Here is a 26,102-nt window from a genome sequence, read left to right on the forward strand (position 1 = left end):
GCAGGGCACTTCCTGAAGGTCTGGGAGCTCAGGGCTGCCTGCCGACCGCTCCTAGCAACCGGGGCAACACGTACCTCATCGAAGGGGCATTTGGACAGTGTGTCACAGCGTCCACCACACTTGGGTTATTGCAGCAGCTTCCTGAGTGTTCTTTTTGCTTCCAGCTTCCTTGCTTGCTCCCCTGCCCCCCACACGCGTGCGCACACACACACACACACACACACACACACACAGAATCTCTTCTTAACTGGCAGCTGGAGTGATCCTTTTAAAATATGTTAGCTTATATTATATATAAAATATAAATGTCAGCTCTGAGCCCTCCAGTGGCTTCTCTCCTCACACACACGAAAAGCCAAGTTCTTACGAGTGCCTGTGAGCTCTAGAGGGTCCACCTCACGTACCCTCTGTGGTCTCACCCCCCAGTTTTCCTCCTGTTGCTGCTGCTTTTTCAGGTAGCCACTCCCTGTTCCTTAAGCACACTGGCCCACCTTGTATGTCAGGGTTCTTCCCACTGCCCGGAGCGCTCTGCTGGATACCTGAAAGGCCCGTTCCCTCACCTGCTTCAGAGTTTTGCTCCAGTGTCACCTTCTCAGTGATGGCTGCCCAGACAACCCCACTTAAAGATCTTAGCCCTACTCATTACCCACCCATATACACGCCCCTCTTCTTGCCCTGCTTGATTTTTCATCCTAGACTTATCGTCATCCAGCATTCTCTGTATTTTATTTATTTATTTATTTTTGCTGAGGAAGACTGGCCCTGGGCTAATATCCGTGCCCATCTTCCTCCACTTTATATGGGACACCGCCACAGCATGGCTTGACAAGTGGTGCGTCGGTGCGCGCCCAGGATCCGAACCGGTGAACCCCAGGCCGCTGCAGCGGATCACGCACACTTAACCGCTTGCGCCAGGGGGCCGGCCCCTCTGTATTTTAATTATTATTTATTTATTTTTTCCCCCAAAGCCCCAGTAGATAGTTGTACATCATAGTTTCACATCCTTCTAGTTGCTGTATGTGGGCTGTGGCCTCAGCATGGCCAGAGAAGTGGTGTGTCGTTGCGCATCCGGGATCGGAACCCTGGCTGCCAGCAGCAGAGCGCGGGCACTTAACCGCTAAGCCGCGGGGCCAGCCCCGTATTTTAATTATATATACATTTGTTTGTTTGCCTGTTTATTTTCTGTGTCCTCAGCTAGAATATCAGCTCCCATGTAGGGGACAAGGATTTGGTCTTATTTGGTCACTGCTGTATCCCCAGCACCTACAGTTGAGCCTGGCACATAGTAGGCGCTCAATCCACATTTGTAGAATGGTCAAATGTTTGGCTATGTGTGTAGACCTTTTGGGTCAGGCAGGTCATCCAGAGGCCCTCTGGGTCAGAGTGTTTCACATGCCAACTGTGATGGGTGAGCATCGGGCCGTATTTAGACAACCTACCTGCCCCAAACATGGGTCTAGCTGATCAATTAAACTTCTGTTGACCCACCCCTAAATCAGTGTCACCCTTTCATGTGTCTCCATGAAACATCTGGGTTTCTGATTCGTCAGGTTTCTATTTTCTTGATAACAGAAGAAAATCAGTCCTAAAGCAGGCCAGGACTATGAGGGATGGAGAATGCTGGACGGTTCATTCATCCGCTGTCCACTTACTAAGCCTTGACTGTGGAGGAGGCACTTGGGGTCACCTGGAGGTTTGGCCTTTGCTGTCCTCACGCCTGTCGCCCCTGAGACTCTCCCTGTCCTTGCTGAGCCCCTGATGTTTTGGCTTCTATTATAGTTAGGAAACGTCTACTTCTGTTTTCTACAGGGTTGAGTAATTTTGTCTTGTGTGTCCGTGGTTCAGTATTGAGAACAAACAGATCAGTGATTTCCCAAGAAAGTAGAGCTGCCCTGAAGGTTTATAAGATGATTTTAGATGGCATGTGAGCAATACTTTTTTTATTTTAATAGTTCTCTTTTATTGAGGCGGGGTAGTGTGGATTCAATGGCAGGACTCTGAATTCAACCCCTTTCCTTGCCACTGACGGGCTGAGCCATGAGACCTTGGGCAAGTTACCTAACCATTCTGTGTCTCACTTTCTTCCTCTTGAATTTTGGAAAACTGTGGATGTCAGGAAAACTCTGTATATAAAAATTCTAAACCCTTCCTTTTATAGAGGAGTCGCTGATGACCAGAGAGGTTAAGTAACTTGCCCGAAGTCACTGAGCTGGCCAGAGGCAGAGCTGGGGCTACCATCCAGCTCTCCTGATTTCCAGGGCTTTGCTCTTTGCACAGTAGAAGCCTGCATCCCATTTTCTTCTCCCTTTGTCTTTCCTTCATCCTGGAAGAGTTGTGAGTTTCAAGGCCCGCGGAGATTGAGGGTGGCTGGAGGGTGAGTGTTGCCTTTACTTGTTTTGTACAAATGAAGGAGAAGTGCTGCTCTCCATTGGAAATATTCTGTGAACATTGCTCATGCTCTGTCAACATAGTCACAGCTAACATCCATTGAGTTTTTACCAGAGACACTCCTCAAAGTGCTTAGATAGAGCAGTGGTTCTCAAAGTGTGGTCCCTGGACCAGCATCAGCATCACCTGGGTGCAGGCAGTCCCCCGGCCCCTGCACCAAACTTCCTGAATCAGATGCTCTTGGGGAGGGGCTGGCCCTCTGTTTTATAACAAGCCCTCCAGGGATTCTGATGCACGTTTGAGTTTGAGAGCCACTTACCCCTCATCCTCAACAGCCCTTGAGGGTGAGTAGGATTATGTCCCTGTTTTACAGATGAGGACGTTAAAGCAGGGAGATGCTTCTCCTTATGCAGTTTATGCATTCCGTAAACATGAATAAGCATCAGTTCATTAGGTGCACCTTCTTGCACTCGTTTGTCTGATCCCCACAGCAACCCCCAGAGCGCCCATATTTACCTCCATTTTACAGACAAGCCAGTGAGGTTCAGGGACGTTAAGTGACTGGCCCAAGGTCACACAGTTACTTGGCTTTGAAGTTGCAGCTCAAACCCAGGTCTCTTCATTCTTGTCGGGTTTTCCCCACTAACCCGCCTCTACTTCTGCCCCCAGCTGTGTGTTTCTCCCTGGCCGCCAGGGTAGCATCTGTCCTCTGGGAGGCCCTGCCTCCCCGACGCCTGCTCCCAATACAGGAGTCTGCAGCTGCAGTCCACAATCAGGGCTGAGCCTGACTTCTCATAGCACATCAGATGCCAGTGGTGGAATCTGTTTTCCCTCTCTCTCCTGCAGTCTCCCTGATATGAGGTGCTTTCAGTAAATTGTGCCCCCAGGCAGAATGCCCTGAAGGGAGCACCAGGCCTTCTGGGTCACTGCTAATGGTATTGTTGGGGGATGCAGGGCTGGGCGGAGTGCTGATTATTTCTGCCAGGGCCACAGCTTGCCTGCCGTCCTTAGTTTGGTCTGAGTTTCTTCTGGGACAACAATAATTTCTTCCCTGCATCCATATAGGAGAAAACAACCCTATGGGGATCTTTCCTGGGTTGGGAAAAGGGTGCAGAACATGGAGAACTTTCTTTTTCGGGTTCTCATGAAGGCTGGCAAGTACAGAGTTACAAACCCCAGCTGGCCCTGAATGTCAGGAGTGACGCCCTGGTCTAGTCACTGGAACGCCCTCTCCTCCCGGAAGCTCTCCCTGCATCCTCTTGGTCTTGCTGATGCAGGCTGCTGCAGGTGGCAAGGACACCGAGCTTGCCATCATAGGAGACTTGATAGTCTCTGATGGGACTGTCTGCTTAGCCATCTTTCTCCCTCTTCACTTGACCCTGGGGGATGAGGACTGGTTTACCTTTCCGTCCTCTGAGGCCAGCGCAGTGCCTGGTACATTGGAAACTCCAGAAACACTCATGTCACGCCTGAATCCTTGCTGCAGGTCCTAAAAGTGCAGGTCCCTCACTCGACTTCAGTGCATCGGGAATGAACCCCAGTTCACAGTGGTGGCACTCTCTTACCTGTCTGTTCAGGTGTAGCTTGCAGACAGGCAGGGTGTTCTGAGCACCATCTTCAGGACCAGAGATGAGCAGGAAGCTTTAGGGGCTGCTTTAGAAAAAGCCTCCCGGTCCCTGTGTCTGAGAACTTTGTCAAGCTCCTTAAAATTTATAAATACAATTGATACATTCTCGAATTTGTGACATTGGTGCCCTCCTGCCTTATATCACTTTAGGGGTCAGCAATATATCTGTGAATGCTGCCGAGTCTTCTTGGCTTCCCTTCCAGCCACCAGGACAAATGGAGGTTGAGGAAGGGTCACCGGAGTTGGTCAGGTCCTGGCAGGAAACGGGTGGCACGTTCAAAAGAGGTGGAAAGGGTTTGATGGCGGCCAAAGGCATGGGCAGGGTTAAGGGGACCGACGAGGGGGGAGAAGCTCCCAGGAGGAGTGGCTACAACCCCTGTGCCTGAAGGAGTGGGAGGTGGGAGGCCGTATGGAACCCAGCAAGAACGGGAAGCATAGGAGAGGGCGCCTAACAGGAGCTGGGAGCATCTGACCTCTCCTTCCTCCCGCCCTCAGGACTCCCGCTAGGGCTTCCCATTGACCAAACTCAACCAGAAGCCAGAAGCAGTAGGAGCCCAGTTAATTTGGTCTATAAAGGTCATGCCCTTGGGGCACAGAGCAAGGTGGAGAAGGGTAGTGAGTGAGTCTGCAGGAGCAGATAAGAACATCACATCCTCTGCATCCAGGCTTTGCCACCAATAAAGGCAGGTACGACATCTATGAAGTATAGAGAGGAAGGCTTCGTGAGAGGGCCGCTGGTCACGGAATCTAGTACTCAGACCCTTCCCTTTGGTGGGAGGAATGTCCAAGTAGCTGTGGCCATCTTTAAGCCACCACACTGAGAAACTTGAAAACCTGGGCTTCATAGCTTCAAAACGGAAAGTTATGGTGAGGCCATTTTTGTGATGCTTCCCTTCAAGGAGCATTCACCCCTGTCCCCTACTCTCCTCATGCCTACCCCACCCCCACCCCCACTCCTCTTCACTTCTGCACCCTCAAAATTGGGACCACCCCAAGCTCTTCCAAGAGCATATTCCCGACGCTCCGATTCTCTGCTCTCCTGGGCAGCAGGGCCCTGCTGCGGTGGCTCCAGATGAGGAATTTATTCATGGTGGCAGGTGTATTGGATGAAACTAAAGAGATTGGAAAATTATGTAAAATGTTTGAGAATGTGCGCGCCTATGCTTACATTTAATGGGCCCATTTAAAAAAGTCCCTGAACCCTGAAGGCGAGACAAAGTTTGATATCTCGGAGGCCGCGTGTTTAAATATTTGCGATTCCAAAGAGCCTGATTCAGCTTGTTTTCAGCCATTCTTGTCCCCATCCTGGTTCTGTCTCTCGTGCGTGGGCATTTTTCTATTCATTTCCTTCATGATTTAAACAGTGACAGTTGCATCCGCATTACAGTCTTTCATCCTGAGTCTTTTGGAGATGTTAGCCAGAGATAAGCGATGAAGTCTTCATTTGACAGGTGGGCAAATTAAAATATGCATAAATTAGACTGAAAAGAGGTAGCATTAGTCTCGTGAGGATCCGAACTTCCCCGCACCCCTTTTCTTCTTCCTAAAAACGGGATTCTGTCACAGCAGCCCTCTTGACTTTTGGGGCAGAATCATGCTTTGTTGTGGGGCTGCCCCGTGCATTGTAGGATGTTGAGCAGCATCCCTGGCCTCTACCCACCAGATGCCAGCAGCCCTGCCCACCCCCAGGAGTGACCACCAGAAGTGACTCCAGACATTCTCAAATATTCTGAGCAGGGCTGAGGACTGAATTATCCCGTGTTGGGAGCCACTGCCTTCCAGCAGAGTATTTTAAGGTCCTGGGCATCAGAGATGGTGAATTAATTGGTCTGAGGTGGGACTGGGGCACAGCGTACTTCTTAAAAATCTTTTGGGTGTTTCTGATGCCTCACCAGGGTTAAGAATCTCTGTTCCAGAATTTGAATCCCAGCTCTCTAAGCCTGAGTTTTACGATCTATAGTATTGAGATAGTAACACTGTTCGTGTCTCATACAGCTGTGAGGCTGAGATCTCATAATCTGTGTAAAGTGCTAAGCACTTACACTTCCATTCCAGGATGGCTGTGCTTTAGTAAAAGGGACAGTATCGAGAGGTGTGAACCCTCTATCCATCTAGCACAGTATGTGGAATGTAGTAATTTGCTCAATAAATATTAGCTCTTCTTCTCTTTCATGTCCCCTCATCTTCTTTCTTGACCCCCAGGTACAAGAGCAGTGGAGAGACCCTGTAACCCTGATCCAGGGGTGGGGGCTTGCATATTGAGTGTGAAGGCTGAACACGAAAGGGGGCTGAGAGTAGAGAGACGATGGTTCAGGGAGGCAGTGGCAAGGTGGGGCCGATAGGGCAGAATGGGACTCTCCTTGAGGATGAGGAGCACATGTAGTGTGTGTGAGGCTCTGAGAATCCTGCAGGTGTGACGAGCCCATGACTTCAGCATTTCTGAGATAATCAGGATCTAGATGAAGCTGAGGTCCAGCTTCTAGCACTGAGAGTGGGTGTCCAAGGTAGAGTGAAGGCCATTGGAATTGAAAAGGTCATAGATGTGCATTCAAGGCTGTTGGATGGTTCATTCCCGAGATGGTTAAATTTCCCTTGGTGGTATCAGCAGGTGGGGTGGTGAAGTAGGCCTGAGAACCAGAGGTCATTGTCCTGGATGCCTGTATGGGAGTGACCAGGATATCTGAACTGCATTTGGAAGTGGGTGATTGGAATATGGGGGGTCTGGAAGGCATGCCATGGAAGGAAGTGCTGTGAGTAGTTCTGAAAATGAAGAAGCATCTACCAAGAACCGTTTCTTTAATTTCAGTCTTGGGTGCTGTGGGGCACGTATTTGTTCTGCAGTACTCCCAGGACAGAACAAGGCTGGAGTGCGTGTTAGGAGGTAGGTTTCCATTCCAGGATGGCTGTGCTTTAGTAAAAGGGACAGTATCGAGAGGTGTGAACCCTCTATCCATCTAGCTGTTTTGAGAGAGGCTAGGTGACTTCCTGTATGGGATGCCTTAGAGCAGTACTTTCCAATGTTTGTCAGGTCGTGGCATACATTGAGAAAATTATATGGCACAAGGATGTAAATAGGAAAAGTTGCTGTCAGCAGAGGGTACCTGAGGGGGCCAGCCTTGCCTGGTAGCCTTGAGATCTCGCTTGAGGAGACGAGTATCATCATCACCTGGAATTCATTCATGGCACACCAAGGCACCAAGGCACCCCATTTGGGAAGCTGAGCTCTCGAGGACATTTTTGCTATGATTGGAGTGCAGTGTGCCGAGCATCATATTCCGCTCTTGGCATCATTCCCTCATGTACCCCATGACATCCTGCAGGACATGTGTCATGGCCCTTATGTTACAGTGAATTACCTGATGGTGCAACTTACCCAGGTCACCTGGGTTAAAGGATGGAGCCAGGATTCATGTCTGTCGTGCGTGCTCTTGACCGCTGAGATGAGATGACCCATCAGGTTCCCTTCAGTTCTGCCATCTTCAATCCTTTGAGTGATATCCCCGTGGGGCCCGCAGGTGTTCGTTGGTCCCTTTGCCCTGTTATCAGGTTGCCCCTAACCTGAGACATCTTGTGAGAATATTTCCCGAACTCTCTGAGCCGTAACTTCTCAGGCTGAGATCCCTGATTGTCAGTTCATCCTTTCAGGGCGTCTTTCTTTCTTCTCTCTCGTTACCAGTTGTCATTGTCTCCCAGCTTGGGGGAAGGGGACTCACTGTTTGCCTGTTTGAGCCAATCGCCATTTCTTTCGTCCCCAAAATGTAATTGAAAAGAGCCTTAATGGATTCCAAATGATGATAGCTCCATAAACCGATTAAAAAGGCCTTAATAAAACTGTCTCGAGTCATTTTCCACAGCTGCAGGCTATGCCCTTTGTTTTCTAACGATCCCAACAAGAAGGAAGGGCGGTTTTTCTTTCTCATGTGGTTGGAAGTACTGGGAAGGCCTTCTTCTGTCTGTCAACTGCTCATCCTGTTTTCTTTGCTTCCTAGACAATCCACGTTGCTATCGTGTGTGCCGGATATAATGCAAGCCGGGATGTCGTCACCTTGGTCAAGTCTGTTCTGTTTCACAGGTGAGCACGACTGTCACGCTCTGCGGGCGCGTGCATGTGACTGCCTGCCTGTGTTTCCTTGGGGAACGGTTAAATAAGAACTACATTTCTCATCAGTCATTTAAGGTGCCATGAAAATGTGATTTTTGTCTGAAACCCTGGGGAGATTATTGTGATAATAATGTTTAACAGCAGCGATTAGGTGCTGTCTGGCAATGTTAAGAATTGCAGCGCTTAGATGTAAAAGGACCTTCAAGGACACCCCAAATTTGATGCTTCGGTTTTCTTCATTGGTTTCCCTTGCCTGGCAGTCACCAGACCCCTGTTTACACAATCCTGTTGACAGGTTGTGTTACGGACTGAATTGTGTCCCCCAAAAATATATCTGTTGGAGTTCTAACCCGCAGGACCTCAGGATGTGACTGCGTTTCGAAAATGGGCCTTTAAAGAGGTAATTCAATTAAAATGAAGTCATGTGGGTTGGCCCTAATCCAGTGTGACTGGTGTCCTTATAAGAAGAGGAGATTAGGACACAGACTCACATGGAGAAAAGACCATGTGAGGACACAGGGAGAAGGTGGCAAACCAAGATGAGAGGCCTCAGGAGAAACGAGTCCTGCGGACACCTTGATTTGGACTTCTAGAACTGTGGGAAAATAAATTATTATTGTTTAAGCCACCCAGTCTTAAGCCACCCATGGTATTTTGTTGTGGCAGTCCTAGCAAACTAATACAATTTGTTTATTTTAATGTAGCCTGTCCAACCTCTAGGCATTTCTGACCATTAGAAAGTCCTGCCTTATATTATACTGAAATTTTCCAACCTATCGATGATACCCGTTGGCCTAGTGGATTCCCGTGGAACCAGTCGTACAGAGGGTAGATTTCTCCTCCATCCGGAAGTGATACTGTCTCTCCTGAGTCATCTCTTCTCCAAGTTCAACTCCTACCGTTTGCTTCTCCTTTTTCACAGGACTTTTCTTCTGTTTCTTCGCTGTTTTGATTGATTGATGTCTAGATGTACTCGAGGTATATCCAGAATTGAGTCTTCAGTTCCAGCTAGTACCCTTGGCTCTGTTCTAAATTCTCACCAAGGGTTTGGATGGATCTTATCCACAGCTATAGCCAACAGTATAGAAATGTGTCAGTTGACCTAGTCAGGACCCAGAAGTTTCTCAGTACTAGGAACAGTCAGGAAAAGCTCTCAGAGTTCAACTGAACAGAGATCAGTGTGAAGTTTTATCCCTGAATCCACCTTTCACTGGCTTCAACAGAGATGGGAGAAATGGTGGACACTTGAGACCTGCCAACCCTGTAAGAAACTGACATCCATCTTTGGTTCCACCTTCTCTCTCAGTCCCCCAACCAGCCTGTTTATTATCAACCTCACCTCGAGGTTCTCCCTGTTAAATATTTTTCAATTCCAGTCCTTCTTGTCTCCCCAGATCCATCTTCTCTAATGCCAGGATGATATTTGACACAGGCAGATCTGATTTCTTTCTTTCTTTCTTTCTTTTTTTTTTTGGTGAGGAAGATTGGCCCTGAGCTAACATCTGCCAATCCTCCTCTTTTTGCTGAGGAAGACTGGCCCTGGGCTAACACCCATGCCCATCTTCCTCCACTTTATATGGGACGCTGCCACTGCATGGCCTGACAAGCGATGCGTCGGTGTGCGCCCAGGATCCGAACCTGCGAACCCCGGGCCACCGCAGCAGAGCGCACGCACTTAACTGCTTGTGCCACCGGGCCGGCTCCCCAAATCTGATTTCTTAAAACCTTTCTTTGGCTTCTCCTTGTCAAGTGGAGACAATGGTACCGCTTTGCCGTGACACACAGACTGTCCAGGATCTGATGTTGTTCTCAGCAATGTTGTGTCTCTCGTCTCCTTACTGTCACATCACGCTGCGGCAACACTGACCTGCTTATAGGTCCACCTGCTCCGAGGTTTCCCCGCCTGTTGTTCTCATCAAGCTGCTCTGTCTGCCCGTGTCTCCCCTCTTCCTTCCTCTTCCCCCACCCTAACATGGCAAACTCTTCTTATCCTTTAAGACTTCACCTAGGCGTCATTTCTAGCAGGAAGCCCACCTGTACCTGTCCATCTGGGTTGGGGCTTCCCTTCTACCAGCCCATAATACCCTGTGTGTCTTTCCATCATTATATTTATTACATTGTATTTCGTTTATCTATTCATGTTATGTCTTCTGTAGTAGAATGTGGGACTTCTGGGGACAGAAACCATGCCTTATTTTTCTGTATTTATGGTATCTTAGCAAAGTACTTAACATGTATTATACGCTCAGTAAATGTTTACTTGTTTAACAAGTGAATCGGGGGGACTTTGTTAATAAATAACCTGAATATATATTTATTCAACCAGTTAACTAATGTATCTACCTCAGACCTAGTTCAGCTTCACGTTTATGCCACTATATAGCTGAGTGATTTTCAGCAGATAATTTTAACTCTTTAGACTCTAGTTCTTATATCAATTAGCTTTTTTTTGTTTGTTTGTTTGTTTTGTTTTTCCCCCAAAGCCCCAGTAGATAGTTGTATGTCACAGCTGCACATCCTTCTAGTTGCTGTATGTGGGACGTGGCCTCAGCATGGCCGGAGAAGCGGTGCATTGGTGCGCACCTGGGATCTGAACCCGGGCCGCCGGTAGCGGAGCGCGCGCACTTAACCGCTAAGCCATGGGGCCGGCCCTCAATTAGCTTTTGCTATGAATCAGTTCACCCCAAAACTTGTTTGGTTGAAAACAACATTTATTTATTAGCTTGGCTGTTTGTACTGAACTCACTTGGGAAGGTCTTTTGCTGAGTGCCTTTACGTGCCTGCAGTCAGCTAGCGGATTAGCAAGACATCTGATTCACTGCCCTCCTGGGGTGGGGAGGGAGGTTGGGAGAAGTGAGCAACCCACGAATATATAACAGTTAGTGCTGCGGGCTCTCAGTTCCTCCTCATTGCTCTGTCCAGTTGGTGTTGCAGCTTTAGTAGTACATCTGAGGCGGAAATGGGAATGCCAAATAAAGAATGACGAAGTGGGGCTCTACGCCACTCTTCTGCCTTGAGGCGAGATGCTCTTTCCACACCACCATGGCTCTTGGGCAAGTATTGAGACTTTTTGTGGTTCTGCAGCCTTCATCTACAGCTTGAAACCAGGCATTCTGTAGGCTAAGCATTAAATTGGATGAATGGTTCTCAGCCTTTTATGTATTTATTTCCAAGAAGAACTTGGGTCCTTCTCTGATTGAAAAAAAAGCCCCCTTTTTAGAGAAGAGTACTTGCATGATTACGGATAGTCAATTATGCTATTTCTCAATTATGGCAAATTTTAAGGTCATAAAAACTTCTGATGTTGTTGGGTGTGAATATTGCTATTGCTTTAGCTACAAATCAAATGATTCTAATAGTTATTGAAATGGTAAGAATCCTATTGAGTATAAACTTTTACTCCTGCAGTAACTGTGTAGCACAAAGATGTTAAATTTAAAAATAGCAGTAGTTTTGGGGCCGGCCCAGTGGCGCGAGGGGTGAAGTGCGCATGCTCCACTGCAGCGGCCTAGGGTTCGCCAGTTCGGGTCCCGGGCGCGCACCGACGCACTGCTTGGCAAGCCATGCTGTGGTGGCATCCCATATAAAGCGGAGGAAGATGGGCATGGATGTTAGCCCAGGCCCAGTCTTCCTCAGCAAGTAAACAGAGGAGGATTGGCAGATGTTAGCTCAGGGCAGATCTTCCTCACACACACACAAAAAATAGCAGTAGTTTTATTATAGGCTGCTGATGGCATGCCGTACTTTCATGGAGGCATGGGAATTTGAGAAGAAAGCAAATTCTTAGTATGTGTTACGAATATTCTCTACCCCACGTCAATGACTACTTGATCATCTTGGACCAAATAACCACTTAAGTCCCTCCCATCCCTGAAATTCTATAAATGAGAATGATTATGTGAATTGATGTGCTGGTGATAATGAGTTGAGATATGAAGACAAAAGACTTTTGAAAGACTTTCGGCTCAGAAAGTCCAGCTATAAATAGCTTCATTGCTTCCAGAGCACGTTGTGGGGATTAACTAATACATGATTATAAAATACTTTGACAAATGAAGTACCTTCCTAATGTTATTAATAATATAATAATAGTGGTGCAGGATGCTTCTTTTGGCTTTCACTGTTAATTACAGTAATTAGATTTATTTTCCAGACAAGATTTTCGGCAAATTTTTATTTAAGGCTTGCTTTGTTACATCAAATCAATTTTACTTCTGCAGTGTGCCTGGTGGCAGTGGGTGCACTATATGTTAAAAGATAGTAAAAGAGTGATATGAAGGCTCATATACACTGATGCCGGGACTGGAAATTGCTATAATCTTTTGGAAAGAATGTTCATAGTATTATGCATAAGACGTTGACCCTGTATAACTAATTTAAGGACTCTATCTTAAAAGGATAGTCCTAACTACAGAAAAAGCTTTTACGAAACATTAATTATAATCATAAAAATCTGAATAAGACTTAAAACAGACTAAATAATGGAACATCCTCTTATGGTAAACCATATTCTCAGTTGGTTTAAAAAAGTATGTCATAACATGGACAAATGCTGTTTTATGATATAAAGTAAGTGACAATGCAATTCAAAAAGTATGCATGATATCATTCTACTGTATAAACACAGGCATGTGTGTGTTGCATGCATGCAGATACGCACATACGTGGTCGAAATACAGTGGAGGTGAAAGACAAAAAATACATTAAAAAATGGCCTTTTTAAATGTTGTGTTTGGGGCAGCAGAAATAAAAGTGATCATGTCTTTGTTTTCTCTTTGCATATCTTTTTGGTCATCTCCTTATGCAACCTCTATGGTGGAGAAAAAAGGTGGATGAGAAAAAATAAATACAAAATATATGTGAGCGAAGGTTTGTCTAGTGGAAAATAACACAATATGTGTCTGTGTCTCCTAGATGGAAGGATATAGAAAGAAAAGTTTGGGGAATGCCTGTAACTCCGATCCTAATTGCAAATAAACTGGGAACTATGGCTGCTCTTCAAGGAAACTGAGCTTTTAGTGAGCAGAGAAAAAATGTATTTATTTAGTAACTAAGTGTTCGCCTCCTGGGCAGGAAGGTAGACCAGCTTGTAACAATGTAATGTTTGTTCCTGAGGATGATCTACTCCCTCTCGCACTCTGCAGCCCTGTTGGCAGGAAGAAGCTGGGTGGTTGCCCTGACTTTGCATATCAAGCAGCTGTTGTTTTGGTTTTTTTTTTTTTTTAACTTCGCTTGTGCCCCTGAAGAATGTGGAGGATAAAACAGCATAGTCGTGACCAGTAACTACCTTGAATTGTCTTATTGCTTATTCAGGCTTAAACTTATTAGAGAAGCAGTTTCCTGATTGTGAAGGAAAGAACCTAGGACTTAAATAAAACAGAGAAACAGGAGCAGGGTCTGATTCTGGTCTTGCCATCTATAAGCTGGGTGACCCTGAGCAAGAACAAGTCAGTGTCATGTCACGTACTTCTTAGAGCTTTGGCTTGTTCCCCAACCTCTCATAAAGCCCTGTTTTGAATATCAAGAGAGAGAACCTATGTGAAACATTTCCGTATTTTATTTATTTTACACATACGAATGCAATTCTCACTCAGCATCAGGCTCTGTTCTACGTTTTTTCAGATATTAATGCATTTAATGCTCATGTGACCCCATGAGGTGGGTACTGTTATTATCCCCATTTTACAGACAATGAAACTGAGGACCAATATGTTAGGTCATGGCTCAGGGTCACAGAGGGGATGGGTAGGGCTGGGTTTGAATCCGGTCAATCTAGCTTTAGAGTTTGAGCTCTTAACTGGAAGAAAAAAGTTACCATTTTGAGTATCATTGTTCTTATTTTTATTTTTAATCATCATTTTGGGTGACCATGTAGACATTGTTATCATTACTGTGATGTCTGTAATTAACTTCATCCCCCCCAAGTATGTGTTTGTGAGGTGCTGAGTGTAAATAGTGGTTATAAAGGCCTGGATATTAGTGTTCTAGTAAGAGTTAAGAAAATAGCATGGAAAAAAGAAAAGAAAAAAATGGTAACTATACGAGGTGATGGATATGTTAATGAGCTTGATTGTGGTGATTATTTCACAGTGTATACCTGTATAAAGCATCACCTTAAATGTTTACAATATATTTAATATACACCTTAAATATATACAATTTTTATTGGTCAATTATACGTCAAAGCTGGGGGGGGAAAGAAGAAATAGCATTGACATGTAGTATCTGTGAACAGGTAAGAGATCTGTGCTATTTGGTCATGCACGTATATGTGAACCCAAAGAGAACTGATTCGTATAGTTCAGATGCTAAGCATCACACGGGCCATTGTATTTGACTTTCATCCCAACCCAGTACAGTAGATGCCATTATCCCTGCAAATGGATGAGTAAACTGAGGCTCAGAGAGGTCAAATCGCTTGTTCAAGGTCACAGGTGAGTAAGTGATGCGTGTGGGATTCCAGCCTTGGCTCTGCCAACCCCTAGAATCCATGCTGCTTTTACCTACACCACGAGGCCTCTTGATTTTTCTGGAAAGTTGCTCTGTTCTTCTCCCTTGGAGAGCTTTTCTGACGTGATACTGACTTGGCCTTGAATTTTTCCACATCATCAAGGCCACTTGTCCTCCCTAAACCAAGAACTCACACTGAAAAACCCTCATGCTGGCTGCGGTGTTTTTCTGCGATGAGTTCTATTAAATCTCTAAATGTAACAGATTTACTGAGCATTCGAGTTGCTGTCACAGGCTCTTTCTTTTTCTAAAATTGCAATTCCGTTGTAAACGTAATAATTAAGGATTATTTCGCCTCAGATGTCCCTGTATATTTTAATAAAAACAGACTCTGGATTGCCTTGTAGGGGCTGTGGCACATTCCTGACAAAATAAGAAAGGAAGGGCTGGGATAAAGCTGGGGTTTAATCATCTTTGCCTCTTTGTATTACCATATTTATTGCATCCCAACCTGGAACAGGGGAGCAGTTAAGGAAACCAGAGGCAGCAGGAGCGTTGCTCATTATGAGCTAAGTCCGCAGGCTCTGCTGAAGAAGAAGCGTACACACTGGCTTCTTCTTTGCTGTAAAAGTGTGATCTGGTCTGAATATAGAAGGCATCTAATGTCTGTGTTGTTAGAAACCAGGCAAGCTATGTGGGACCTGTTATATTAAGATGTGGACCCAGACTGGCTTGTTCGGGTAGAAGCCTTTTCTCATGGACTGAAAGCAGTGTTCCCAAAATGCATATATAGCTCGTGACTGGTATAAAAGACTATTTTAGATGTTGTAAAGATATAAAATTAAATACCATTGAATCATATATTGAGAAAATTATTCCTTTTGTGATTCTTCTGAATGAGTTCTTGCTCTCTTGAGTTGGTGACATTCACTTTGATATAGATATGTCCTGAACATCTGTCTACCTCTTGGTAATTTCCCTGCTAATTTCTGAACAAAAGAGAATAGGGTGGAGGCTCCTAACCTTTGGCTGATTTTAGAATTTGCGGGGCCTGTCATTAAAACTATTTCTTACCTTCCTGAATGCAAAATAAGAGAAATCACACATGGATGAAATGGATGAAATCTCACCTTTATTGCCGGTAGTCCTGAATCGTTGGATGTTCTTTTAATTATTTTTTTTCCCCCCAAAGCTCCAGTAGATAGTTGTATGTCATAGTTGCACATCGTTCTAGTTGCTGTATGTGGGACGCGGCCTCAGCATGGCCGGAGAAGTGGTGCATCGGTGTGCACCCGGGATCCGAACCCGGGCCACCAGTAGCGGAGCACGCGCACTTAACCGCTAAGCCACGGGGCCGGCCCAGGATGTTCTTTTAGAAGTGCGTACAATCAAGCTCTCTTTTTTGTTCCCATGAATTGCGTTTACTTTCTGGTCAGAGGCCAGCCTGGACAACTGCAGGCCTTTCCTGCATAGGCAAACCATTTACTGTACAAAACAAGAAAGAAGCCCAGAAACAGTGAAGGAGACCAGGCCTAATTCCCTCTCCCAAACATAAAAGTCAGACCGTCCCTCCCCATCTCGGGCAAATGAGTAAGTATTAGGATGTAATTCACATACCATAAAATTCACTCTTTAAAAGTGTACAATTTGCTGGTTTTTAGTATATTCACAGAGTTCTGCAGCTATCACCAGTATCTAATATTAGACCATTTTCATCATCTCAAGAAGAAACCCCTGTATCCGTTAGCAGTCACTCCCCATTTCCCCCTTCCCTGATCCTCTGGAAACCACTAATCTTTCTGTTTCTATGAATTTGTGTATTCTGGACATTTCACATACAGTCATGCATCACTTAACAACAGCGATACATTCTGAGAAATGTGTTATTAGGCTATTTCGTCATTGCGCAAACATCATTGAGTGTACTTACACAAACAAGTAGATGGTATAGCCTACTATACCTCTAGGCTATATGGCACTCATGGAATCACTGTTGCATATGCAGTTTGTCATTGACTGAAATGTCGTTATGTAGCGCATGACTGTAAATGGAATCATTTACTATTTAGTCTTTTGTGACTGGCATCTTTCACATAGGATAATATTTTCAAGGTTCATCCACGTTGTATCATATGTCAGTACTTTATTCCTTTTTAATGCCCAGTAATATTTCATTGTACAGATATTCCATGTTTTGTTCATCTGTTCATCAATTGGTAGCCACTTGGGTTGTTACTACTTCTTGACTATTGTGAATAATGCTACTATGAAAGTGTTTGTACAAACTTTGGTGTGGACATATGTTCTCATATATTTTTGTGTGTGTAACTAGGAGTGGAATTGCTGAGTAACTCAGCAATAGTCACTCTATGCTTCATTTTTTGAGAAACTGCCAAACAGTTTTCCAAAGCAGCTACAGTAATTTTACAATTCCACAAGTAACAAATGAGGGTTCAAGTATCTCCACATCCTCACCAACAGGTGTTATTGTCTATCTTTTTTCTTTTTTTTTGTGAGGAAGATCAGCCCTGAGCTAACATCCAATGCCAATCCTTCTCTTTTTGTTGAGGAAGATTGGCCCTGGGCTAACATCTGGGCCCGTCTTCCTCTACATTACATGGGACACTGCCAAAACATGGCTTGACAAGCGGTGTGTTGGTGCATGCCCGGGATCCAAACCTGCGAACCCTGGGCCACTGAAGCAGAGTGCATGCACTTAACTGCTGTGCCACCGGGCCAGCCCCCCCCCTTTTTTTTTTTTTTTTTTTGCTGAGGAAGATTCACTCTGAGCTAACATCTGTGTCAATCTTCTTCTATTTTGTATGTGGGTTGCCACCACAGCATGGCCACCAATGAGTGGTGTAGGTCTGCACATGGGAACCAAACCCAGGCTGCCAAAGTGGAGCATGCCGAACTTAACCACTAGGCCACAGGGCTGGCCCTGTCTATCTTTTTTTTTTTTTATTTTAGCCATTTTAGTGGGCATGAAGTCGTGTCTCATGGTTTCGATTTGCATTTCCCTAGTGACTAATAATAAAGACGTTGAGCATCTTTTCTAGTGCTTATTGGCCATTTGTATATCTTCTTTGAGAAATGGCTGTTCAAATCCTTTGCTTAGTTTTTAATCTGTTTACTTGTCTTTGCGTTGTTTGAGTTGTAAAGATCTTTATATAGTATGGCTACAAGCCCCTTATCAGACATATGCTTTGCATATATTTTCTTCCATTCTGGGGTTATCTTGTTCACTTTCTTGATGGTGTCCTTTGAAGCACAAAAGTTTTTAATTTTGATGAAGACCAGTTTATCTATTTTTTCTTTCATTGTTTGTGCTTTAGCTGTCATATCTAAGAAACCATTGCCTAACCCAGTGTTAAAAGATTTACTCCTATATTTTCTTCAAAGTGCCTCTACACCTAACTTCCAGGTAATTGTGTCAAACCGTGACGGCATTTGGATCTCTTTGGGAATTATTCATTTGTCCATTTATTGATTCTTTTAATAAACAGTTACTGAATAGTTATATCTACAAGGTACTGTTATAAATCTGGGGATCAGATATTAACAAAATGCAGCTCCCGGTGCCAAGACTCCATCTGGCAGGGAACAGAGAAGTGAATAGTCAGTAGATTGTTGCAGACATCTAAGTTTTGAGCCCTGAATTCAGTGGGAGGTACTAAGAAGGAAATCTGGCCCAGGGGAATGGCTTTCTCAGAGCCATGGGGTCTAAATTGAGAACAGAAGGCTGGAAGCAGCTAGCAAGGCAACGTGTGGGTGGTTGAGGAAGAGACGACAGCATGAAGAGAGGCCTGCAGGAGAACTTGGCTAATCCTGGAACTGCACCGTGACCAGGCACTTTCTAAGCACTGGGGTTGATGAGAGTAAACAAGAGAGTAGATCCTTTGTGAAACCAGAGCATCTCTGCCCTAGACAGCTCACATTCTAGTGGAGGGTCGGAGATAGACCTGCAGATGAATCTGGAGATTTCCAGCTCTAATAAGTACTAAGAAGAAGCCAAACAGGGCACTGGTGCAGGGAGTGATGGAGGAGGGACAGGGGCACTTGGGATGGAGTGACCATGGAGGTCCTCTCTGAGGAGGTGACACTGGAGTTTACTCCTGAAGGAGGAGCAGGAGCTGATCACACACAGGCCTGGGGAAGAGAATGGCTGGAGGGCAGGGTTCAAGGAGGGAGTGGGCAGACGTGAGCCTGGAGAGGTGGACGGGGTAAGATCATCCAGGTCCTCATAGCTCCATGCGGGAGGCTGGACTTTATACATTGTACAGTGAGCAGAGGACTGTGGTCGTTTTGGTGACAGCGCAGGCCTTAGAGGATGGAGGATTGGAGGGAGCAAGCTCAGAGACAGGGAGAGGAATAGATTCATGACATATCACTGAAGGTCAGATAGGGTAATAATAGTTAACATTTATGAAGTCCTTACTGCCTGCAAGTCACTGTTCTTAAGTGTTTCATTCCATCCAACAATAACTATGAGGTAGGAGCTATTATTATAAACTCCTTTTTTTGTGTGTATGAGGAGATCAGCCCTGTGCTAACATCTGCCAATCCTCTTTTTTTTCTGAGGAAGACTGGCCCTGGGCTAACATCCATGCCCATCTTCCTCCACTTTATATGGGACGCCGCCACAGCATGGCTTGCCAAGCGGTGCGTCAGTGCGCACCCGGGATCCAAACCAGCGAACCCCGGACCGCTGCAGCGGAGCGCGTGCACTTAACGGCTTGCGCCCCTGGGCCGGCCCCTATAAACTCCATTTTACAGATCAGGGAACTGAGACTCAGAGATTAAGAAGCTTGACCATGGTCACATTGTTAGTTTGTGACAGACCAAGATAAGAAGCCAGACAGTTTGGCTTCAGGGACCCAACTCCTAACCATTAGGCTAAGCTGCCTCTCAGGACTTACCGTTGATTGGGTATATGGGACATGGCAGGGGAGGAGCCTGGATGATGCTCCCATTTCTGGCTTGTGAGGATGGAGAAGTGGTGCACCTCTAACCGAGGCAGGGAATTCAGGAGGACAGGCATGTGTAAGGGGCCGAGAGAGGACAAAATGGGCCCCTGCTTAATATGCCAGGCATTGTGCCGGGGGCTAGGCTGCACCAGTGAAAGACACACCAAGTCTCTGTCCCCGTGGAGCTTACGGTCTTGAGGAGAGACAGGTGCTAAACAGACACTCCACAAATAATTAGTCACCTGGTATGTTAGGACGGTTGTAATTGGGGCCGTTTTTGTTCCTAGTGGCCTGTGGGATATGAACGTGGGACCATTTGGTTTGTAGTTGGATTTACAAGTTTAAGCTCAAGAGACACATTCTGGCTTACACAGAGGCTCCAAGAAAAGTGGTCCAGGCGATGTTTTCAGGTGCTTTCCCTGTGGCCATTGAGAGGTGCAGGCGACAAGACCCACGTTCTCGTGATGGTACTGAAGGCATGGCATTAGCAGAACCCCACTGGGGATTCTGTCTCAGGAGAATGATGCCCGAGCCACTGCTGGTTAGCCTGCATTTGATTGCTGCGACAGTGTCAGCAAACCGTCAGGGACTCAGTGGTCACCTGGGCTGGTGGCCCTTGTGTGTCCTCTGATTAAGCATTTTCATAGTCTTCTAGTAAGGAAAGCAAATGAGGCACACTCACCCCTTTGACAATGCGAACACCTGGTCTTGCCCTAAAGGTGAGCTGGCATTCTTTCCGGATTTACTCTTCCTCCTGGAGAGAGACTTTAAATGGACCAGAGGAACCACAAGCAGGGGGAATGCCTCACAGGAATGCTTTCCACATCCTCCTCGAAGAGCCTGTTCTCTCACCCACGCTGGTCCATCTTCTCCTTTGTAACCAGATTAACCTTCTGAATTGCAACTTTGATCTGCTGCCTGCCGAGCCTCCAAACCTTGTCTGGCTCTCTTTCTCTTAGAGAATGAAATTCACAGTTTTTAGGAATTCACATACTCTGGCCAACCTGCCGTTGACTTTCTCTCTCTTTTTCTTTTTATCCTCCCTACTCCTGAAATACAGTAGGTGTCCAGTAAATGTTATATGATCCACCCAAATAAGACTATTGTTTTTTCACAGACATGCTGTGTACTTTCCCACCTGTTTCATTCCTTATTCTCTTGTATCCTGCACAATGCCTTCTTCCATCCTCCATCTTTTCCCATCCAAAGGTTCAGTTTAATTGCCACATGGTCCGTGGAAACTTCTAGATTCTCCACTAACAAGAAGTGGTCTCTTCCACCCTCACACCCCTGTAGCTTTTGTGCTCCTCGTTGCAGAGCCATCCTGTACTGTTGTGCAGGCTGTGCATCATCCAACTTTAAGGGTACCCCTCACTTACTGTCTTTGTCAGTCTATTCAAATGGCTCCCTGGGAGGTATGCCATTCCCAAACTTTGCAGTTGTGTGTGGCATCCCAGTGTTATGGCACACCCACGTTCTAACGTTTGTATGGTTATTTGCCTGAAGAGAGGACTCTGAGCTCATTCATTGCCTTAATCCCTGTAATGCTCACATGTACTTGCTGCTTGATAGCTCTTGGTTGGATGTTGATCATTCAGCTCATTTTTTTGTCTTTGGATGGAAGAACTAATTGAAAATACTGTATTTGAAAAGTGGTGCAAAAGCAGTAGAGAAAATAACAGTTTCATAAGATGTTGATAATAGTTGTTGTAGTCATTTCGGACTTCTATAACAAGATACCACAGACTGGGTGGCTCATCAACAACAGAAATGTATTTCTCATGGTTCTGGAGGCTGGCCGTCAAAGATCACGGCACCAGCATGGTCTGCTTCTGGTGGGGGCTGCTTGCTGGTTGCAGACTGCCTACTTGTCACCATGTCCTCATGTGGTGGGAGGAGTGAGGGGGTCTCTCTGGAGCCCCTTTTATGAGGGCATGAAGCCCTTTCAGGAGGACTCTGCCCTCATGACCTATCACCTCCCAAAGGCCCCACCTCCTGATACCATCACCTTAGGGGTTAGGATTCAATATATGAATTTGGGGGGAGTGGGGGGCACAAACACACAGACCACACCAATAGTTAACATATATTGAAATCTTACCACACACCAGGCACTTTACTCAGCACTTTATATGTATTATATCACTTAATCCTCACGATTACCCAATGTAACATTGCTTACTTACCGTTATTGTTCCTGTTTTGAAGATGAAAAAATTGAGGCCTAGAGAGATGAAGTGACTTGCTTACGGTCACTCAGTAGTTAATGCAGCCAGGGTTCCAAGCCAGATGTTCTGGAGCAGAGCCCCAACTCTGAACCATTGGTGCACAGTGTGCCATCGACTCTTTTTCCCTTCTCATGGTAATGTTAACGGTGACATAGGAGGAGGGGCGTGGCTTTCTTGTCCTGTTGCACAGGTGTTTGTTCAGCACCCGTGATGTACCAGCCTTTTTGCTGGGCACTGGGGATGGAGATGAAAAGATGCTTCCTGTCCTCGGGGGCCTCACCCTGGAGACAAGGAGTCAGGTGTTTGAATATGTATCATAACGGCATGCTGTAAATGGTCGATTCGCTTTTCATATGAGATGCCGAGTTAGCAGGAACAGGGACGAGGGCGGGCTCAAAGAAGGTTTCCAGGAGGAGACGACTTACAAAGGGAGGTTTGAAGGATGAACAGGAGCTCACGGGACCTCCAAGTAGGGGCAGAGTATTCCGTGGAGAGGGAACAGCACAAGCAAAGATGCAGATGTGTGGAAAGCATGATGTGTTGGAGCACATATAAGGAGCCTGATCTGTTTGCTGTTGTCACTCCGTGTCTAAAATTACAGCGTCCTGGGCCGGCCCCGTGGCTTAGCGGTTAAGTGCGCGCGCTCCGCTGCTGGTGGCCCGGGTTCGGATCCCAGGCGCGCACCCGACGCACCGCTTGTCCAGCCATGCTGAGGCCGTGTCCCACATACAGCAACTGGAAGGATGTGCAGCTATGACATACAACTGTCTACTGGGGCTTTGGGGAGAAAAAAATAAATAAATAAAATTATTAAAATTATAGCGTCCTTCTATTGTGGATAAAAATGCAAGTTGATTATTATACAGGCTTACCTTTATCCATTCTTGATACGTAAGACTCCGTTGTGGCTCCTGTGGGAAGGAGGCTGGTTAAGCCAACACTGAGGGCTAAATGGACCATCTGTCTCCCAGCAACTTTGACTAGCTGCTTTTGACTTAGCCCTCAGGCAAGTCACTGGCCGATAAACAAACATACCATCACCCCCTCACGCCACCAATCATCACTCAGGCCTCCTGGCAGCTTCTTATCGAGAAGCTTCTTATAGGGCAGACATGCCTCTTATCCCTGAGTATAGATGGTTTAATGGGAGAATTTGCAGTGTTCAGACAGTGGGTCCCATGGAGAAATTCTGCAGTGCTGATTGCTTCTTCAACTCATTTATTCAGTTTATCAGCCTTGAGCACCTGTTATGTGTATGGCAGGTTGGCCTTGGATGATAACTTCCTTCATTTCTAGACTCATCCATCCAGCTCCACCTGGCTTGGCCACCCTCACCCTAAACTCGGTGTACCCAATCTTTCTTCGATGTGCCTTTGTTCTTGTGTCCCCTGTCCCGGAGACATCACCACCAAACTAGGAGCCGTAGTGCCATCTACTTTTTCCTCTCATTTTTCCCGTGCCTAAGATCTCTTCTCCTGAAATCCCTCTAGATTCAGCTTCTTTGTTGCCCTTCCCCAGACAGTGTCTTAAATAGATTCTCATTTCACATTCACCTGAGCTAGTCTCCTAAATGATGTGTCCACCTTTATTCCCCTTATCTGTCCGCTCTCCACCACCCACCATCCATTCAATTCATTTTTTGAACTCCTACTACCTTCCAGGCACTGAGCTAGATCCTGGGGCTATCCATCTGAACATAACTGGCATGACCCCTGACCTCCCTGAGCTCACAGTCAAGTAGGGATGTGGACAAGTAAACAGGCGATGGCAACGTAAGGATGGGCACATGGTGCTGAGATGATTGTCCTTTAGGAAGGGCCCCTGACCGAGTCACGGGCAGGACTCGGAAGGAAGGACTCTAGGAGCAAACGGTGGCACACCTCAGAACTGAAGGCTGGGAAAGAGAGGATCAGGTGTTGAATGGGGAGTGTGAAGGGTCGGGGAGCAGGAAGGAAAGGGCAAGACCATGAGATTCATGAGAGCAGGGGTGGTGTGTCTTCCTCACCACCATGTCCCCAGCGTCCTGCTCATCCCCTAGCAGGTAGTAGGTACTCAATAAGTATTTGTCGAGTGAGTACGTGCAAGAGGATTTCCTGCCGAGCAAACCGAATATGCAAAGGCCCAGGTGGAGAGAGAGCATGGGGCATGAGAAACTGAGAGATGGTCTGTATGTCTGGAACTTAGGACAGGGCTGGGGAGCGACAGCACAGGAGGCTGAGAGCTCAGAGGCAGGTCGTGTTGGTCCCCCACGCCTCGCTGATGAAGTCCAGGCTGTTTAACTGGGCGTTCGTTGCACTGCTTCCTGTGCACTCTCATCTCTCTCCTTCTCTGCTCTAGCCTTAGAGACCCTGCTAACTACTTCCTCTCCCCACCACACTCTCAGCACAGCCTGGGCTCTGGCCACAGTCTCTTGTGATCCTCCTTGGATTGCATCCCTTCTTCGTTGGCTCCTGTCAAAGTCATATTTATCCTTTAGGGCACTGCTGCCCCAACTAGTCCACATCCTTCTGACCCAGTCGGAATTAGCCCTTTTTCTGTACTCCTATAGAACTTTGTGTTCTCTTGTTATTTTCACATTCTCATGTTCCACCTCACGTATATATTTAATTGTGGATCGCCTGTCTCTCTAAAGAATATGAGCTCCTTGAGGTCGGAGGGACCAAGTCATTTTCTTCTTTAGATTTCCCAAAGGTGCTCATTCGTGGTATTACAATTTGTGTTGTTATTTTTACTAGCACAATAGTATTTATGATAGCAGTTCTTCTGGATTGAACTATTGCTTTGTGCCTGGCAGTGCCTCAAGGAGGCATATCTGCAGTTTATTATTATCCTAGCTATGTTTATTATTGACGTGCATTATATATTGCACGTATTATGTCATCTGATCAACGCAGTAGCCTGAGGAGGAGGTTTTCCTCAACCTCTTACAGAATGAAGGAGCACCAGGGCAGACGTGTGGTGGTTGGCCTGAATTGTGTCACGAACGATTTTACCCTCTCTGGTCCTTGGTTGTCACCTCTGAAATGCTGATTTTGGGGGAGATGCTTCTCTTCTTTTCTGTTCTGACATCCTCACCAGTAAGCCCCGGTTTGGTAACACACCTGACTTATTTGCACACTTGCTGTTAGGAACTGGCCACGTGTGACGAATTGGTAAGAGCGCTTTTGTGGCTGGACTTCGAAGGCCTTCATTCTCCCTCCTGACTCTTCTGCTTCTCATTCCCGCAGGCGGAACCCTCTGCACCTCCACCTCATTGCCGACTCCATCGCAGAGCAGATCCTGGCGATGCTCTTCCGGACCTGGATGGTGCCCGCCGTGCGTGTAGACTTCTACAACGCAGATGAGCTCAAGGTACAGGCGGGAGAGAGAGGCAGCCCCTGGCCTCCTCAAGATGGAAGCTCTTCTTGTTTATGGTTCAGTAGACTGCAGCCATGACAGCAATCTCAGCTCCAAGTGGAAATGCCTAGGATATAATGGAGGTTGTTTGCCGCCTGAATCTGATTTTATCAAAAGCATTAAAGGGAACACTTCTTTAGCACAGAATGCACGTTGGTCTGTGCAGCTCTGGCCACCAAGGCTTTCTGTAGAGGCTGGGGGCCAGTAGCTTGGTACATATCTGAAAGTGGTCTATGGTACTGTTGTCTAGAGAATTCCGTCACCCAATGAGGTAAATGCTGAACTCAGAGTCCGATGGGCCCAGGTTTGAATTTGTCTTTTGTCTTAAGACACAAAGGAAGTAACCTATACTTTTGCTAGGTTTGTTTTCTCATCAGTGGAAAGGTGATTATGATACCAACCTCATGGGGTAATTAGTAGACTCAAATGAGAGAATATATGTGAATGTGCTTTAAAAGACTATGCTGAATAAATATTAAGGATTATGGTGTGCTAGAGGGTTTCTACCAAATGAGACCCATTTGGTTCTGTCACTCCTGTGCTTGAAATCCTTCATAATGCCACTTTGCCTGCATCAAGATTGAGATTCACAGTCTGATTAAGAAGTCCCACATATTCCAGCTCTTGATTCTTCTTCCTGTCTCATCTGTTGTCCTTCCTGCAAATTCACCCTCTTTCTTAGCTCTAAGAAAGCACCTCTGGTTCTCTCTGCCCCCTCTTCTATGTTTGAGTGTTTGCTTATGCGATTCCTTCTATCTGACATGCCCATCCACTTACCTTGTCACAACTCCTACTCATCCTTCAGAACTCAGCGGCATTGCCACCTCCTCTGAAAACCTTCCCTGGCTTCTCCAGGAAGGAGTAAGACATTTTTTATTCACTTGTCTGTCTACTGCTTTAGGGTAGAACCTTCTTAATAGGGGCAGGGGGCACATCTTATTCTT

General features: G+C 46.2%; 1 protein-coding gene across 6 annotated transcripts in view; it reads left to right on the plus strand.

Annotated features, from left to right (window-relative positions):
* LARGE1 (LARGE xylosyl- and glucuronyltransferase 1) overlaps positions 1-26,102 on the plus strand; it is a 529,018-nt gene that overhangs the window by 243,046 nt on the left and 259,870 nt on the right. For all 6 annotated transcript variants that reach the window (XM_087448983.1, XM_087448982.1, XM_087448981.1 and 3 more), the window contains 2 exons: positions 8,005-8,087; positions 24,990-25,113. In XM_087448983.1, coding sequence (XP_087305109.1) covers positions 8,005-8,087; positions 24,990-25,113 — 207 coding nt within the window. The remainder of the gene's footprint in view (positions 1-8,004; positions 8,088-24,989; positions 25,114-26,102) is intronic.

This window comes from Ceratotherium simum, chromosome 25, assembly GCF_057802395.1.
Source record: "Ceratotherium simum simum isolate JZ-2026a chromosome 25, ASM5780239v1, whole genome shotgun sequence".
In the NCBI taxonomy this organism is placed as follows: Eukaryota; Metazoa; Chordata; class Mammalia; order Perissodactyla; family Rhinocerotidae; genus Ceratotherium; species Ceratotherium simum.